At 41.4% G+C, this 18,336-nt stretch overlaps 1 protein-coding gene across 4 annotated transcripts in view; it reads right to left on the bottom strand.

Annotated features, from left to right (window-relative positions):
• The window catches only part of LOC132979350 (gastrula zinc finger protein XlCGF57.1-like), a 32,921-nt gene that overhangs the window by 14,263 nt on the left and 322 nt on the right, over positions 1-18,336 (bottom strand). The window contains exons 2-3 of one of the 4 annotated variants that reach the window (XR_009674045.1): positions 14,542-16,342; positions 14,293-14,473 (exon numbers count right to left, since the gene is read on the bottom strand). Coding sequence is in view for 1 of the 4 variants with exons in the window: in XM_061045074.1 (XP_060901057.1) it covers positions 15,039-16,342 (1,304 nt within the window). In the remaining 3 variants the exon portion in view is untranslated. Of the gene's footprint in view, positions 1-14,292; positions 16,343-18,336 lie in introns of those variants that run through there. The other 3 variants (XR_009674046.1, XR_009674047.1, XM_061045074.1) reach the window with 3 other exon arrangements.

Raw genomic sequence — 18,336 nt, 5'->3', positions numbered from 1 at the left:
TAGTTTTATTAAGTTTTAGAATGTGTGCTGGTTAGCAAAGATGCTGCATCGTGGAACCGTAATTTGATCAGGTTAACGTGTGTGTGTGTGTGTGTGTGTGTGTGTGTGTGTGTGTGTGTGTGTGTGTGTGTGTGTGTGCGCGCGCGCGCGTGTGTGTGTGCGTGTGTGTGTGCGTGCGTGTAGGTTTAATTCATATTCATTCATGAGGCTTTAAATAACAATATTAAGGTCATCATTTTACAGATAATAACATTTAAAGGTTTAAGTTCATATATTGTGTAGTTATACACTTTAGTAATATTTTCTTTATTACTCTCTTTTAGTTCTTACGGTGTTTCCATTAAAAACAGAAAGTAAGGAACTTCAAATAAAAGTCTGAAACATGTGTTTGAGAGTCAGGCCGTCTGTAACATCATGGGGTATGCTACATGGAAGTTAAGTATAACGTAGTGCGCGGCGCGCACGGAGTATGTGTGAATTGGGCTTTACGCAGCCCAGCTACGCCGAAAGCGCTCCGCCGGTCTTAGGAAGAAATGTGTAAGTACAACAAACCACCGTATTCAAAGTCTAATATTTAAACACACTGTGTTTTAAAAAATCTATTTTGATCATTATTGAAAATACGTGGGCTGCTGGGTCCTCTGTTTTTAACGAAATCTTTCTATATTTAAGCTAGGTTAGCATCACAGACCGTAGGCTACAGGTGGTAAGATATGTTGTATTCTGTTAGAAACTGATAGTCTGCAATGTGATTCATGTCTGCTTTTCTAATATATTTAAGTTAAAATCATCTGTTAAAAGTTTATATCCTGTGATCTTTATTTAAGTTTCATAAGAGGATTGTAAAAACAAGCTATTGTTAACAATCAGTCTTCTAAAATTAAAATCACACTGAGTCATACACCAGCTAAATGTTAAATAGAAAGGTGATGTTTTCTTTTCCATTTTACAATCAACAGAAACTAAAAATGACTCATTTCATCCTTTGTCTGCACACCTGTTACAGAGGTCAGGCTGGGGTCACATAGTTTGAAGGAACCTCCTCCTTCTTTCACCTGTGTCAGACGCCCTGCTCATCCACTGTGGTAGAAATGACCTTACACCAGCAGCTCTCCCAGGTGAAGAGTCCTCTCTGCCATCACCCAGAGGAGCTGATCGACGTCTACACAACTGAAGAAGGTGGACAGAGTCTGGAGCTTTGTTACAGTGAACAGTGAGAAGGTGGACAGAGTCTGGAGCTTTGTGACAGTGAACAGTGAGAAGGTGGACAGAGTCTGGAGCTTTGTTACAGTGAACAGTGAGAAGGTGGACAGAGTCTGGAGCTTTGTTACAATGAACAGTGAGAAGGTGGACAGAGTCTGGAGCTTTGTTACAGTGAACAGTGAGAAGGTGGACAGAGTCTGGAGCTTTGTGACAGTGAACAGTGAGAAGGTGGACAGAGTCTGGAGCTTTGTTACAGTGAACAGTGAGAAGGTGGACAGAGTCTGGAGCTTTGTGACAGTGAACAGTGAGAAGGTGGACAGAGTCTGGAGCTTTGTTACAGTGAACAGTGAGAAGGTGGACAGAGTCTGGAGCTTTGTTACAGTGAACAGTGAGAAGGTGGACAGAGTCTGGAGCTTTGTTACAGTGAACAGTGAGAAGGTGGACAGAGTCTGGAGCTTTGTTACAGTGAACAGTGAGAAGGTGGACAGAGTCTGGAGCTTTGTGACAGTGAACAGTGAGAAGGTGGACAGAGTCTGGAGCTTTGTGACAGTGAACAGTGAGAAGGTGGACAGAGTCTGGAGCTTTGTTACAGTGAGAAGGTGGACAGAGTCTGGAGCTTTGTGACAGTGAACAGTGAGAAGGTGGACAGAGTCTGGAGCTTTGTTACAGTGAACAGTGAGAAGGTGGACAGAGTCTGGAGCTTTGTGACAGTGAACAGTGAGAAGGTGGACAGAGTCTGGAGCTTTGTGACAGTGAACAGTGAGAAGGTGGACAGAGTCTGGAGCTTTGTGACAGTGAACAGTGAGAAGGTGGACAGAGTCTGGAGCTTTGTTACAGTGAACAGTGAGAAGGTGGACAGAGTCTGGAGCTTTGTTACAGTGAACAGTGAGAAGGTGGACAGAGTCTGGAGCTTTGTGACAGTGAACAGTGAACAGTGAGAAGGTGGACAGAGTCTGGAGCTTTGTGACAGTGAACAGTGAGAAGGTGGACAGAGTCTGGAGCTTTGTGACAGTGAACAGTGAACAGTGAGAAGGTGAACAGAGTCTGGAGCTTTGTGACAGTGAACAGTGAGAAGGTGGACAGAGTCTGGTGCTTTGTGACAGTGAACAGTGAGAAGGTGGACAGAGTCTGGAGCTTTGTAACAGTGAACAGTGAGAAGGTGGACAGAGTCTGGAGCTTTGTTACAGTGAACAGTGAGAAGGTGGACAGAGTCTGGAGCTTTGTGACAGTGAACAGTGAGAAGGTGGACAGAGTCTGGAGCTTTGTTACAGTGAGAAGGTGGACAGAGTCTGGAGCTTTGTTACAGTGAGAAGGTGGACAGAGTCTGGAGCTTTGTGACAGTGAACAGTGAGAAGGTGGACAGAGTCTGGAGCTTTGTTACAGTGAACAGTGAGAAGGTGGACAGAGTCTGGAGCTTTGTTACAGTGAACAGTGAGAAGGTGGACAGAGTCTGGAGCTTTGTGACAGTGAACAGTGAGAAGGTGGACAGAGTCTGGAGCTTTGTTACAGTGAACAGTGAGAAGGTGGACAGAGTCTGGAGCTTTGTGACAGTGAACAGTGAGAAGGTGGACAGAGTCTGGAGCTTTGTGACAGTGAACAGTGAACAGTGAGAAGGTGGACAGAGTCTGGAGCTTTGTTACAGTGAACAGTGAGAAGGTGGACAGAGTCTGGAGCTTTGTGACAGTGAACAGTGAGAAGATGGACAGAGTCTGGAGCTTTGTGACAGTGAGAAGGTGGACAGAGTCTGGAGCTTTGTGACAGTGAACAGTGAGAAGGTGGACAGAGTCTGGAGCTTTGTTACAGTGAGAAGGTGGACAGAGTCTGGAGCTTTGTGACAGTGAGAAGGTGGACAGAGTCTGGAGCTTTGTGACAGTGAGAAGGTGGACAGAGTCTGGAGCTTTGTGACAGTGAACAGTGAGAAGGTGGACAGAGTCTGGAGCTTTGTTACAGTGAGAAGGTGGACAGAGTCTGGAGCTTTGTGACAGTGAGAAGGTGGACAGAGTCTGGAGCTTTGTGACAGTGAACAGTGAGAAGGTGGACAGAGTCTGGAGCTTTGTTACAGTGAGAAGGTGGACAGAGTCTGGAGCTTTGTGACAGTGAGAAGGTGGACAGAGTCTGGAGCTTTGTGACAGTGAACAGTGAGAAGGTGGACAGAGTCTGGAGCTTTGTTACAGTGAACAGTGAGAAGGTGGACAGAGTCTGGAGCTTTGTTACAGTGAACAGTGAGAAGGTGGATAGAGTCTGGAGCTTTGTGACAGTGAACAGTGAGAAGGTGGACAGAGTCTGGAGCTTTGTTACAGTGAGAAGGTGGACAGAGTCTGGAGCTTTGTGACAGTGAACAGTGAGAAGGTGGACAGAGTCTGGAGCTTTGTGACAGTGAACAGTGAGAAGGTGGACAGAGTCTTCCTCAGATAAAACACAGAGATCTTGGTCAATATTCAATGGTGCTATTTTTCTCTCCATGATGTTGCCCTGTGTTTGAAAGGCCAGATGCTGGAGGGTTGTGTTGGATTTGCTTTTCCATCATATTTTAACAGTAAAACAATCATCCAGGATCTTTGTTAAATTATTTTTTATACTTTCTCCTATGTCCCAGCAGTTCGACCTGATGGTCTCCCTTACTTATTTTCCACATGGTTCATGAAGCCAGAGGTTGTTTATTGAAGTTTTTTTTTTTTAATAAAATGTTTAAATAAACTTTTTAAATCTGAATTGACTGTCTCTGATTAACTGGAGCACTACAAAGTGTTGGTCACAGTAAAATCATTTAGCAGTTAAGTTTATAGCTCACATTTGAAAAGGCCTTGAACTGACATTAATTTCTTCTTGACCAACAACAGCTAAGACAACAGCAAAGCTAACAGACGAGCTCAGCTTGTCACAGCCGGTCTCGTCTGAGATAAATGGCCTTCAAACTTATTTAACATTAAACATTTAAAGCCAATAAGCATAACAAGATACACATGAGATTCCATTTCCATTTATTCAATCACAGACTTGTCAAACAGTCTGGCATGTTGTGCTGCTGTTTTCAAGAGTTAATAACTAAAGAGAAGAACACCATGGAGAGAGGACAGGAAACACTCAGGGGACGAGTCCTCCATGTTGTCAGGGGTTGTTGATGGATCTGAATCTGAGGGCATCTTCTGTAATAAAGAAAAACAATCATGGAGTTAAATGTAAAGTATAATGAATTTTACTGTGATGTTTATGCCTCAGACCTGAAATCAGATCTGTCCTCAGGTTCTGCTAAACTTCAGCTTCTAAAGTTTGTTTTTAAGACAGGAGAACTATTTAAGAGGAAAAACAAAATATATAATAAGACTGGATGAATCCAATTATATGATCAGCTTTATGAATTTATGTTTTAAGACAAAAGTGTTCCTGCCACTTTCTATTGAAGATTATTTTAAACTGTCATCACATGGGCCAGCCTGATGAATTAAACTAATGTTAAATATTCTCATATAATCATGAACATAATGACATAAACAGGGTTACAATAATTAACTTTTGCCTATGACTTAGTAGTAGCTAGGGATGTGAGCTAACAGGTGAAAACTGAAACAGCAGAATCAATCTGACAGGCAGAAATTAGAAGCTTGTATAATTTAATATACATAGAGTTTATATTAACTCAGTGTTAGACGGACTGTGGATGACTTAGTATGATTCTGTAGGACTCAACCTTCTTATATCACTTTAAAGTGAGACTTTACCTGATAGAGTGATTCTTGTGTGTCTCGTACATGGAAGCCAAGTGTCCTCTCTCTTCAAGTCAGTGAGCCTATGGACAGGGACAGACAGATGAGCAGAACCAGTTTATACTGGTTTTTGTTAGCCATGGAAACTTATTTCTGAAGTGCAAACACATCAACACATTTAGTTTAGACAAAACTCACTTTAGACACTAGGTGGCGGTATTTGGCTGTTTAAGTTATGGATCAGTATTTGGGTCAATTGTTGTATCTGAAGCAAGTTCAACATATCCAGGCTTTCTTTAAGAATCCAGATATCCCCAGATAAAGATATCTGATAGCATGAGCTGATTATGAACTTTGTTAACTCAGGCGTTCTGCTTAAGGCTCTCAGCGTGTCACAGAAAGGGGTCGTGTGAAACGTCTTTTGACCATTGTTATTCACAAAAGCGTCAAGTGCAGGCGGTCCAATATAATGAGGTGTGATGATGAAGTTAAAGTGGTAAAACAGGATACTGCAGCTGCAGATAAGGAATGAGAGAACATGCCTGCAGAAAAGTATTGTGTTCATTACCACACACTGCACCACAGTGTCTCCTGTTGATTTCTTAAGTTACAGATACTCACAGTACAACTGTGAAACTTAAACAGTGAGACATGATTTCAGCAGTTTGAGCAGAAACTGCAGTCAGTTGGATTCTTGATTCCGAAGCTGGAATCAGAGTCTGGACTGCTGTTTCCTTTAAGCACTGATTTCCTTGAAGACAGAAAGAAGAACAAGTTAAACATGAACTAGACTCAGGGCCGGCCCATGGCATAGGCAGTATAGGCAAATGCTAGGGGCATTATGGCGCCCCATATGAGTGCGGCAGAAAAGTTGAAGATAAGAAGAAGAAATAGAAGGAAAATGCGTTTAAATATCATTAAATATTATTTATCTAATATAATTTTCATACTATCATGTAGTCATGATACAAAAGAAGCCATGAAAACACAACTATCACATTTAAAAAAAGCTCTATTGGGGTGCTGGTGGCGCAGTGGTTAGTGCGCGCGCCCCATGCATGGAGACCGTTGCCTCAAGCGGGCGGCCCGGGCTCGCCTCCCACCTGTGGCCCCCAACCCGCATGTCATTGCCCACTCTCTCTCTCCCTGATTTCCGACTCTATCCACTGTCCTCTCTATCCATTAAAGGCACAAAAAGCCTGAAAAGAAATCTTTAAACAAAAAATGTTCTATTTTCTTGCCTCCTGCTTGACGCGGCTGATCACAATACAGCTGCTCGTTACCTGCTCGTTGTGGAGGAGGAGGGCAGGTCACTTATTAGAAGTGAGAGACACTGACCGTACAGATTAATATCACATTTATAAATGACCGTAATGTAAACAACAACAAAGCCCTCCAGAGCCCAGGGACGAAAAAGAAGAAGAGGAGGAATAATATGAAAAAGACACAGAGGTAATGTGCTGCACAGATCAGTTATCTGTTGTAGTTAAGCTAGCTCGTTATGATCGATGATAGTAATGTGTGTGTTTCCTATCTCGAATTAACATCAGTTATGTCCACTGTACTTTTATTATTTTAAGATTATTCATGTTAAGAAAAAAACCAGTGTAAGAAATACACTTCTTCTTTTGTTCTTATTTTGTTTGTTGACCCAAAACCTACTTTTATATTTATTGACATCTTTGTATTTAGTTAGCTTTCACCCTCGTCGATTAAAATGTTTATTTTCCTCCTCCTGTTGTCATTAATAGTTTTAAGCTCTTGCCTTTAGAGTATTGATGTATAGCGGCTAAGTCTAAAACTCAAAGCCACTGAGGGGCTACATAGACGAGCTAATCTAGCCTATTAATTGACGCGCTTGCCGGCTTTGCTCCTGAGTGTAAGAATTCGAAATAAGACAGTCCAATATCTTCTTCGTTTAGGAATATTTATTTCTCATTCCATCAATGTCTTGATTCCTGTCACATGTGAACTGTTCAAACAATAATCCAGACATGTCCATTTACAATCACTCCTGTTACCTCATAGCGTGGCGTACAGCGGTCAAAAAAGTGTAATTGCTCCCCGTCTAACAACACCTGCCACCCCAGTGATAGTTCCTACCTATATAGAGTTTCACCTTAACCCAAAGGCGACACCTGCTGGAACAACTTGTGTTTGCACTTCACAAACATGGCTCCTACAGAGAGCATTAATGCATTTTGTGCATGAAGTCCTCACTGAATAGATATGTGTGCATGTTGTAGGTCTGGTTAGGAAAACGTTTGGGCTCACCTGAAAAACTATGCTGAGGTTTCTGTACTGCTCTGAGGAGAAAATAATCTTTTGTGTTCACACTATATTCTAAAATGCCCATCGTTTCACAAATGCTCATCTTCTCTCTCCAGATGCAATTATAAAACATTTAAATCCATCCCCTGCCGTCCCTGGGCCGTCTGTAACCACTTCTGCTCCCTGCACTGGTTGGTATTGTTTGTTCTATTACACTAGTTATTTTGTATTTATTTATAAGAAATATTAGAGTTATTAAAATTGTATTCATGATTATTTATAAGTATTTTTTATTTTAAAATAAATAAATTACGTTAAATATAAAACTGTAAGCCAGTTTTCTTTAAGTGGATGAATATAATATATTATTGGTCAAACTGGCTGCAATTTAAGGGCAACCGCTAAAATCTTGCCTAGGGCACCAAAATGGTTAGGGCCGTTAAAAGGCTGTTAAAATCTTCTGCTAGTCTTCCTTACATTTTAAGAAGGATTATAAATTGTTACTAAAATTACTATGATGCTGATAGCGTTTACAATAACACGGTCCAATCATATGAGAGATCATTTTACCTTTGAGTCCTATATGAAGGCGTTCTCTTCAGAATCAGCGCTGCAAAGACAAGATGATGGCGTCCACCTTCACAACGTGCTGCTTCAGTCTGGCTGCATCATGGTCACCTACAGGAACACCACAGAAATGCAATCAAAGTACTTCACTTTATTTAAGAATTTCATTTTTTAGCTGTAATTCCTCAAAAAGATTTGAGACTGCTTTGTTATTTGAGAGGTTAAAATTTAAGTCTAAAACTAAAAAGTTATAACAAACAAATATGATAATGAAATAACCAAAAGAGCATTTTAAATAGAAATGAATCTTGTTGAACAGAAATAGTGTTAAAAACAGGAAAGTTATTATATAATAGGTGACTGAGAGCTGCTACGTGCAACATACTACAGGTGAGCGTATTGCATCACTTCCTGTTCTGTGTTGTTCAGTGCTGATCGTTAGAGCTAAAAGCTTAATTGTTAATTTTGACTAGTTTCTTACGACTGCTGTTTCCAACACACTGTACGTTCAGACAAACAGAAGTAATCGAAAAGCACTCTTTCTCTCTAGCGACAAACCTGCAAAACAGTTTTGTTTATTTTAGCTACCTACTCTTAGCCTAGCTTAGCAGTTAGCTTCTTTTTCTGTCTCTCCCTCTCCTGCTCTCTCCTGCTCTACGTGTCATATGTTAAGTTACTCCTCGTCCTCCTTTAGTGATAATGATACTTGTAAGAAATGTAGTTTATTTTTAGCTTTGGAGGCGAGGGTGTCTGAGTTAGAGAGACGGCTCCGCACCATTGAGTCAGAGTCATCATATGCAGCAGTAGTTAGCCAGCCACCTGTAGCCGGTGCGGGCCGACATAGCTTGGCTTCCCCCCCGGTAGCTCCCGAGCAGCTGGGAGGCAGTGGCTGGGTTACTGTCCGAGGGAAGCATAGTCGAAAATCGAAACACACGGTTCTCCACCAACCACTTCACGTTTCAAAGTAATTTTCCCCACTCAGCGACACACCCGCTGAGAATAAAACTCTGATTATTGGAGACTCCATCGTCCGAAACGTGAAGCTAGCGAAGTCAGCGGGCATAGTTAGGTGTATGCCCGGGGCCAGAGCGGGCGACATCGCATCTCATTTAAAGTAGCTGACAAAGACTAAAGGTAGATTTGATACAATCGTAATTCATGTCGGCACTAATGACTCCCGACTACGCCAGTCGGAAGTCACTAAGGTTAATGTGGAGTCGGTGTGTACTTTTGCTAAGACGATGTCGGACTCTGTAGTGTTCTCTGGACCCCTCCCAAATCAGACCAGTGATGACATGTATAGCCGCATGTCATAACTTCATTGAATCATCATTGAACGACCTATCCAGAAGTTAGTACTTCTACTTGAAAGTGATTCAATTATTATTTAAATAAGAAACACACAGATCAGACATATTAGTCTAAATAGTTTGCTGAAAGGACTTTTAAACTTGTGCATGTGCGATGAACTTATTGTGACTTAGAAATCATGTGATTAACTGTTGTCTATCTTGCTTAATTTAGTCATCATGTCACGATTTGGTGGGAGTGTAAGTGGCCAAAGGAGCCTATTTGGGTTGTTTGTTGTTGCTCCACCCCGGAACATGAATTACACGTTTTAGAGCACGCGTCACACTTGGCTCGTCACTCGCGGCGAGCAGGCAGGGGGGCTTGAGCAGAGTTAAGGTATGTGCACGGCTAATTTGTTTGTAATGGTCAATTGTTTGTTTGCTCCAAACGCGATACTAAAACAGGGTTTTATGGTTTACCATTAAGCATGAAGGTTCGAAGGTTTATGGAGATCGCTGTGTCCAAAGATGAAAGTTTGCACCCTTGGCAAGTGGAGCGAGGTACGTGGGTAATTTGGGAAGGTGTTAATTGAATGATTTATGAATGAATTGGGAGGTTCACTACAATAAGGAATTGTGCAATATTGTTGTAAGTGTTTAATGTGATGCGTTGTGAGTTTGAATCAGGCCTGTTGTGATGTGGATGTTATTGTTTGTTTCAAGTAAAATGTTGCCCTGTGAAATGTTTGTTTAGGAATGAATTGTAAATATTTATATATCTGTCATGAATTGAACACACTGTTTTCTGAATGTTCATTTTGGCTTTATTTTGCCTTTTTTCTAGTTTCACGGTGCTCGAAAATAAATAAATAAATTGCATCAAGTCAAGTCATATTTATTTATAAAGCACATTTAAAAACAGCTACAGCTGACCAGAGTGCTGTACAATACATTAAAAAAGGGGGAAAAAAACAACAACTTCAGATCACAACATCCACAAGAGAGAAATGTATATATGTATACATATATAAAGAAAGAATATATAAAGAAAGCAACAAAGGAACCTGAAAGAAATGGTCTATTCAGGACCAGGGGACTCAAATGCTAAAATATAAAAGTATGTCTTGAGACGGGACTTAAAAGAGTCAACAGAGGGTGCAGACCTGATTGAATGAGGGAGGCTGTTCCACAGTTTAGGGGCTTTTACTGAAAAGGCCCTATCTCCCTTTAGCTTGAGCCGTGAGCAGGGAACAGCCAGGAGGCCCATGTCTGATGATCTCAGGCGCCTAGATGAGGTGTACGGCCTGAGGAGGTCGGTAATGTAAAGGGGGGCCAGGCCATTCAGGGCTTTAAAAACAAACAACACAATCTTAAAATCGATTCTGAATCGTATTGGGAGCCAATGAAGGGACGCTAGGACAGGACTGATATGCTCCCTCTTCTTGGTTCCAGTCAGCAGCCTTGCTGCAGTATTTTGGACCAGCTACAGACGGGACAGGGACGACTGGCTTATCCCGGTATATAAAGAATTGCAGTAGTCAAGCCGGGATGAAATGGGTTACTGTCTGTAAGTCACTCAATGAGAGGATAGGCTTTAGCTTGGAAATTGTACGGAGCTGAAAGAAACTGGATTTGACAACTGAATTTACCTGCCGATCAAATGTAAAGCCTGAGTCAAAGATAAAGCCAAGGTGGGGCCTAATGTGGCTGTATAAGTGACCTAAGCTGTTGGATGTTTGATGATGTCGGGGGGGCCAAAAAGAAAAGCTTCAGTTTTTGACTCATTTAATTGTAGGAAGTTATGGACCATCCAGTGTTTTATGTCTTCAAGGCATTGTGTAAGAGAGGTGAGTTCTGCGAGATTGTTTGGTTTGACCGGTAGATAAAGCTGAGAAATGGTATGAGAGGTTGTGCTTCTGGATAATTTGACCCAATGGGAGCATGTATAGTGAAAATAGTAGAGGGCCTAGGATGGATCCCTGTGGTATCCCACAGCTCAGACCAGATTGGGAGGATGTGGCGTTGGTTAAGTTTACAGAGAAGGTTCTGTTGTTCAGGTATGATGTAAACCAAGTCAGGGCTGTGCCCCCAACACCAACCCAATGCTGCAGGCGATTAATTAAAATTGTGTGGTCGACAGTGTCGAATGCTGCAGTAAGGTCCAGTAAGATCAGGAATGCACAGTTTCCGGAGTCCATTGTAAGCAGAAGGTCGTTGTGGATTTTGAGAAGTGCAGATTCTGTGCTATGGGCTGCTCTGAAACATGATCGAAATTTGTCTAAAATACTATTATGATGAAGGTAGGGTAGTAATTTCTCTAGAATAACCTTTTCTAGCACCTTAGAAAGGAAGGGTAGTTTTGAGATGGGTGTGTAGTTGGAAAGTGGTATGGGGTCCAGGTTGGGTTTTTTTTTAAACAAGGGCTGCACTATAGCATGTTTAAATGAGGGAGGAACAGCACCAGTTGACATAGAGCTGTTTATAATGGAGAGGATAAAAGGGCCAGTAACATCAAATGAATCTTTTAGGAGCTTGGTAGGTACTATGTCACTGGGGCAGGTGGCAGATTTCATTTTAAAAAACGTTTTTTTGAGTGAGGTTAAGGTGATAGGTTCAAAACAGTTTAACTGGGCAGAGCAGTTGAAGGGCGGGGAGGCTGAGATGTGCCTGGTTGGGGCTGAGATATTTTTTCTAATACCAGCAACTTTTTCAGTGAAGAACTTTAGGAAGTCTTCTGCTCTACTAAGGGGAGTGTCTAGAGAGGATCCAGGAGGGGGGCAGGTGAGAGAGTTTATAATATTGAATAGGACTTTAGGATTATGGTGATGTTTTGAGATGATATCTGAGAAATGTTTTGCTCTCGCTGCCTTGACTGCAATTTGGTAGCTGACTAGCCGCTCTTTGAGGATGTCATATGATATTTGAAGCTTGTCCTGCTTCTACTTGCGTTCAGCTTGTCTGCAGCTCCTCCTTAGGGCTCTAGTGGATTCAGTAAGCCAAGGCTGTGATTTAGGCTTTGGTTTTTTTATCTTGAGAAGAGCAATATGGTTGAGAATTTTTTTTTTAAAAGATTTATTTTGGGTCTTTTTGTGCCTTTAATGGATAGATAGGACAGTGGATGGAGTTGGAAATCAGGGAGTGAGAGTGGGGAATGACACGCGGGAAAGAGGCCACAGGTGGGATGTGAACCTGGGCTGCCCGCTTGAGATGACAGCCTCCATACATGGGGCGCGCGCACTAACCACTGCACCACTGCGCCACCAGCGCCCCAATATGGTTGAGAATTGAGGAGCATATAGCATTAAATAATTGAATGTGATCCTCAGTGCAGACTTCAGTAAGAAAAGTTTCAACAAAAAGAGTATCTTGAGCAGCAAAGAAAGCAGCTGAGAATAAACTGGCAGTGGAGGAGTAAATGTAATGAGAGTAACGCATGGGGAGGAGACCATTTGATGACAGGTCAGAGAAGGCACATTAAAAATAATGGCACTGTGATCTGAAAGACAAGGGTCCATTATTTCCAAATTGTTAATAGGAAGACCACAAGACAAGACGAAGTCCAAAGTGTGGCCATGTTTAGGAGTGGGACCTGAGACATGCTGTGCAAAATCAAATGATTCAATCAGGTTTAAAAATTCACCGACAAGTGGTTTTGACGGACAACATACATGGATATTATATAGATACAGTGATAAAATGTTTATTTGATTTTGGAGGACGATATATTATGACGATAAGAAGAGGGTTTGCTGTACCCACTTTAGTGAACTGAGCTTCAAAACTGGAAAAGGAACCCAGAGCAAGGCAATAACAATCAAACTTGTTTTTAAAAACTGCTGCCAGACCCCCGCCCCATCCGGAGGGTCGTGGCATGTTAAAGAAGGAACATTAATTTGGAGAAAGCTCAATAAGTGGACTTACATCATTGGAGTTCAGCCAAGTTTCAGTCACCAGAAGGAAATCTAGGCCCTGGGATGTGAAAAAGTCTTTAAGAATAAAAGTCTTATTTAGCACTGATCTGGCATTTATCAGAGCCAGTTTAATTGGGGCCGCATTACTGACGTGCGCTAGTGGCGTCCATGGCAGAGAGCAGAGGTTACTACAGTTTGAACTTTGTTGGTAGTTTGACTGGCGGAGCTGCTACCAGATACGACAGGTACGGGACGCCACGTCACTACAGGAAGCGACACACACACACACACACACACAGAGCCTATTGTCTTTCTACTAAAACTCAAAACTATTATTGTCATCAGTCGAACTCCACGCTTCCTCATATCTTGTCTTAGTCGAGGGCTGCTACAGTTACACATGAGCTGTTTGAAGAACTTGTGCTACCCAACACAGAGGCCTCCAAGGAAACAGAGTGACAGAAATAAGAGAAGATATCAGGAGAGAAGAAGAGTCCTTACACTGTAACTGTTTCATATTGTAGCATGCAAAAAAGGGGTGAATAACTTTACTATAGCTAACGGAAGCTCACCACCCATTAGTCAACTAGACTACTCTTTCCTAGAACTAAGTGAGAGCTCACTCCCTACCAGCTGCTAGTCTACTCTTTCCTAGTATGTATAGCTATGTAAAATTACTCCGCTAACACCTTTTGGAGGACAGAGGACTTGTTATAATCACAGCCCTAGGATTATCTGCCAAACATTCATTTCTAGAATAATTAGATTCAAGAATAACCCCTGGTATAGGACTCTAGATTACCCCCCGGAGAGGGAATAACTGTAATCTCTCCCCGCTAGGATGTTAGGTGTGTATGAGGTGTGTAGTAAAAGTCAGTAGAAGTGTGCCGTGGTGTGACTGCTCAAACTTACCTTCCGAGGTTCACGGGGTCCTTAAGGGAGACTCCGGTCTTTGTGGTGTGAATAATTTCAGTCAGAAAATGATTTCAAAAAGTTTCCGAAAATTTATTGAAAAACTTCAAATTATATTCCAAATGCAAATACAAAACAGTAAAAGTAAAAATATAAAAATGTAAAAAGAAAACAAAACACAAAGACCAAAGTCTAAACCCGAGAGTGTAGACACAGTGTAGACACTTGAGGTTTTAAAAGATCTCGGTCTCAGAGACTAAGACCCAAAATGGGGATTCAAAAGTCAGAGTGACGTGAAGTCCTTTAGAAAAGTAAAAAAGAACCCCGATCAGCTTTTCCACTGCGTTTTTATAGCCAGATGGTCTCTTTTTTCCAAGATTCTGTAAAACCTCAACAATGCATATTCGCAGAAACGACATACATCCACAGTTGATACCAAGTTCATATGTGGTTTTGATGTCAAAGCATATAAGGTAACACAGGTGATACCAAGTTCATATGTGGTTTTGATGTCAAAGCATACAAGGTAACACAGGTGATACCAAGTTCATATGTGGTTTTGATGTCAAAGCATATAAGGTAACACAGGTGATACTAAGTTCATATGTGGTTTTAGCTTGAAGACTGTGAACCAGGCAGATACGCAGAAACGCTATACACCTACGAGCTCGTATGTGGTTTTACTCAAAGTATGGCACACTCATCCTGACCTCACAGGTGCGTAGGCACCGCGGGTGTGTGTAGGATTGACAGGAAATATAAAAGCCAAAAACCAAAAGTCGTAGCGACTACATGACATATGAATGAATATGACGAAAAGATTAAGTGATAACAAAAGAAAAAGTAAATATATGAAGTACATGATAAATTGATTAAATGATAATAAAAGAAAAAGTAAATATATGATAAAAACAAATTCAACAATTGCATAACTCTTTCTGATCTTTCAACAATATAAACACTTTAAATTCAAACATCATAGCTGATCCCAATTTACTGGTTCATATGTCAGCAACAAAACATCAATGTCAAAAAGTACAGACAGATTCCTGTGATTAGAATTGTCTTACATCCCTTTATAACAACAGTTATACATCTGTTAGTCAATACATACTTATGAATACACATTAGTGATGTTGTTAACTTGGAATCCTTTGGATCAGTTTTACCATTGCGCAAGATTAGCATTTCTCTCCTGTGTGAATCATCATGTGTTTGGTCAGATTTCCCTTAGAATTAAACCTTTTACCACACTCAGAGCAGCTGAAGGGTTTCTCTCCTGTATGAATTAACATGTGATACGTCAGATGTTGTCTTAGGGTAAAGCTTTTACTGCAAACAGAGCAGCTGAAGGGTTTCTCTCCTGTATGAATTAACATGTGATACGTCAGATGTTGTCTTAGGGTAAAGCTTTTACTGCAAACAGAGCAGCTGAAAGCTTTCTCTCCTGTATGAACTAACATGTGTCTGGTCAGATGTACTCTTCGGGTAAAGCTTTTACTGCAAACAGAGCAGCTGAAGGGTTTCTCTCCAGTGTGAATCACCATGTGTTTGGTTAAAATTCCTCTATGGGTAAAACTTTTACTGCAAATAGAGCAACTGAAGGGTTTCTCTCCAGTGTGAATCACCATGTGTTTGGTTAGACTTCCTCTATGGTTAAAACTTTTACTGCAAACAGAACAGCTGAAGGGTTTCTCTCCTGTATGAACTAACATGTGTGTGGTCAGACTTCCTCTTCGGGTAAAGCTTTTACTGCAAACAGAGCAGCTGAAGGGTTTCTCTCCTGTATGAACTAACGTGTGTGTGGTCAGATGTTGTCTTAGGGTAAAGCTTTTACTGCAAACAGAGCAGCTGAAGGCTTTCTCTCCTGTATGAACTAACATGTGTGTGGTCAGACTTCCTCTTTGGGTAAAGGTTTTACAGCAAACAGAGCATCTGAAAGCTTTCTCTCCTGTATGAACTAACATGTGTCTGGTCAGACTTTGTCTATGGGTAAAGCTTTTACCGCACTCCGAGCAGCTGTGTGGTCTCTTACCATTCTTTAGTTTCTTATTTTTCAAGTTTATTTCTGACAGATCTTCTCTTGTCTCTTTCCAATCATCACTGTCATCAGTCTCAGTTTCATAAGAGTCTTCAGTCTCTGGTTGTAAACGTCTCTCTGGATCTGAGTCTCTCTCTGGTTCTGCTCCTCCACAGTCCTCTCCATCAACTCCTGTTTCCATCTGTTCATTTTGTCTCTGATGAAGCTGTGAGAACTGAGGTTTCTCTTCATCATCTTCACTCTTCACAGAGACAGGAGTGAAGGGGAACTTGGCGGTATCCGCCTCCTCCAGTTCTTGAAGCTGTTCTTCCTCCTGACTGATCCACAGTTCCTCATGTTCTTCTTTAATGTGTTGGGGCTTAGTGTCCTCCTGGTCCAGAATGTGGCTCCACTCCTGCTGCTCAGGTGGAAGCTCTTCTTTACTCACCAACAGCTGCTGGACATCTGCAGGACACAGTAAACAAACATCAACGGTACTTAAACTGGGTTTTTTTTGTATTAATAACGTCAAATGTCAAATGATTTCATTTTCAATGGCTGAAAAGCTTTAGCGGAGCTGCACTTAGCGGTGAATCCCAATAACGCTGTCGGTAGAAACAGCATTCACAGCCGCTCCTCTGACTGCTGTCAAGTGAGCTGGCGTTCACAACGGCACATTAGTTGAGCCCGGGTTTGATTTTTGCTGTGCTGGAAGGTTGGCTGTTACCAGCAGCACCAAGTTCCTGGGGGTTCACATCAGTGAGGATCTCTCCTGGACAACCAACACCACATCACTGGCCAAGAAGTCCCAGCAGCGCCTCTACTTCCTCCGCAAACTGAAGAGAGCACGAGCCCCCCGTATACAGCTGATCATGTGGAGCCAGGATTCTGTCACACTCCTACTACATCAAACTACTTGAATCATTTGATTTATACATGCTTCCACTTAGTACAATCATGAAGAAACACAACATATCATACCACTCATATGCTGATGACACACAGGTATACATTTCACTTGCATATGATGATCTAAGCCCTATTGATAAACTCACAGAGTGTATAAAAGATATCAACTCTTGGATGTGCGAAAACTTTTAAAAACTCAACAGACAAGAATGAATGACTCATTGTTGGTCCAAAGAACTCAGAGACACATCCATCTACACCTCAAATCCATGTCAATTAAACACAGTGAGCAGGCCAGAAATCTTGGAATTATTTTAGACTACGACCTTAGCTTTGAAAATCACATCTCCAACATTACCAGAACAACATTTTACCATTTAAAGAACATATCAAAACTCTGATCCTTCAGATCCCAAACAGACGCAGAGAAATCAGGTTAGATTACTCTAACGCTCTGTATGCCGGGTTATCCAAATAATCTGTGAAACAACTCCAACTTATTCAAAAGCCAGAGTCCTGACATACGAAAATTTGAACATATTACTCTGGTCCTAAAAACTCTCCATTGGCTCCCCGTACAACACAGAATCACCTTCAAGTTCTCTTATTAGTCCATAAAGTATATTTCTGCCCTGCTCACAGACTACAACCCGACCCGGGCCCTCAGGTCATCAAGTGAAGGTCTGTTAGTCATACCAAGAATCAAATCAAAGTCTGGAGAGGGGACCTTTAGTTACTGTGGTCCTTCTATCAGGAACTAACTACCTGCTAACCTGAGGTCCATCACAACTGTCTCTACTTTTAAAGCTAATCTGTTCTCTCAAGCATACGAATAATTAGTCTTTGAGTATGTGTGTGTATGTTTTTTGTTTTGTCATGATTGTTGAGATAACCATTTGTCACTTGTATTCCTGTTTTTATCATCAATGTAGAGCACATTGAGCTCACCTATAATTAAAAGTGCTTTATAAATGTTCTGTTCTATTCTATTTGTCAGCTCCTTTACGGTAAACAAGACGAGGGTCCTGCAGACCCATGTGACACGACTGAAAGGAGACACTTCAAAATAAAAGCACAGAAAAGGATAGAAAGAATGCGATGTTCCCTGTATTAAATTGCACTTAAAAGCATTGTCTTCATAGGTTACTGAAATTATGTGTAACCCTATCCAGACATTGATTTTATGTGCAAATCAAAACAGCGACAGTCACATTGCATCCTGTTGTCTGATCAAAGTTTGACCATAGTTTACTTTAAATGTTTACAGTGACATTTTCCCACATTTATTATTACACTGATGGACCATGTCTAGTATAGCTATCTATCTAGTCTTTTGTCTGGCTTTTATTTTGAAGGGTTTTCTTTTAGTCCAGTGTCACATGGGTCCGCACGACTCGCTTCTTGTTTACTCTGAGTAGTCCTTTATTTCTGCAGCATTGAACTCAACTACTTTAGCTATGTTAGCTAGCATCACTGAGTGTTGCTGTATCTGTACCTAGAGTGTCCACTTTTCCAGTTAGCTGGTTTATAGTGTTCAGGACTTCGTTCAT

This window comes from Labrus mixtus, chromosome 1 (genome assembly GCF_963584025.1).
Source record: "Labrus mixtus chromosome 1, fLabMix1.1, whole genome shotgun sequence".
NCBI classification, from domain to species: domain Eukaryota; kingdom Metazoa; phylum Chordata; class Actinopteri; order Labriformes; family Labridae; genus Labrus; species Labrus mixtus.
This window is presented reverse-complemented; position numbering and strand designations above follow the sequence as displayed.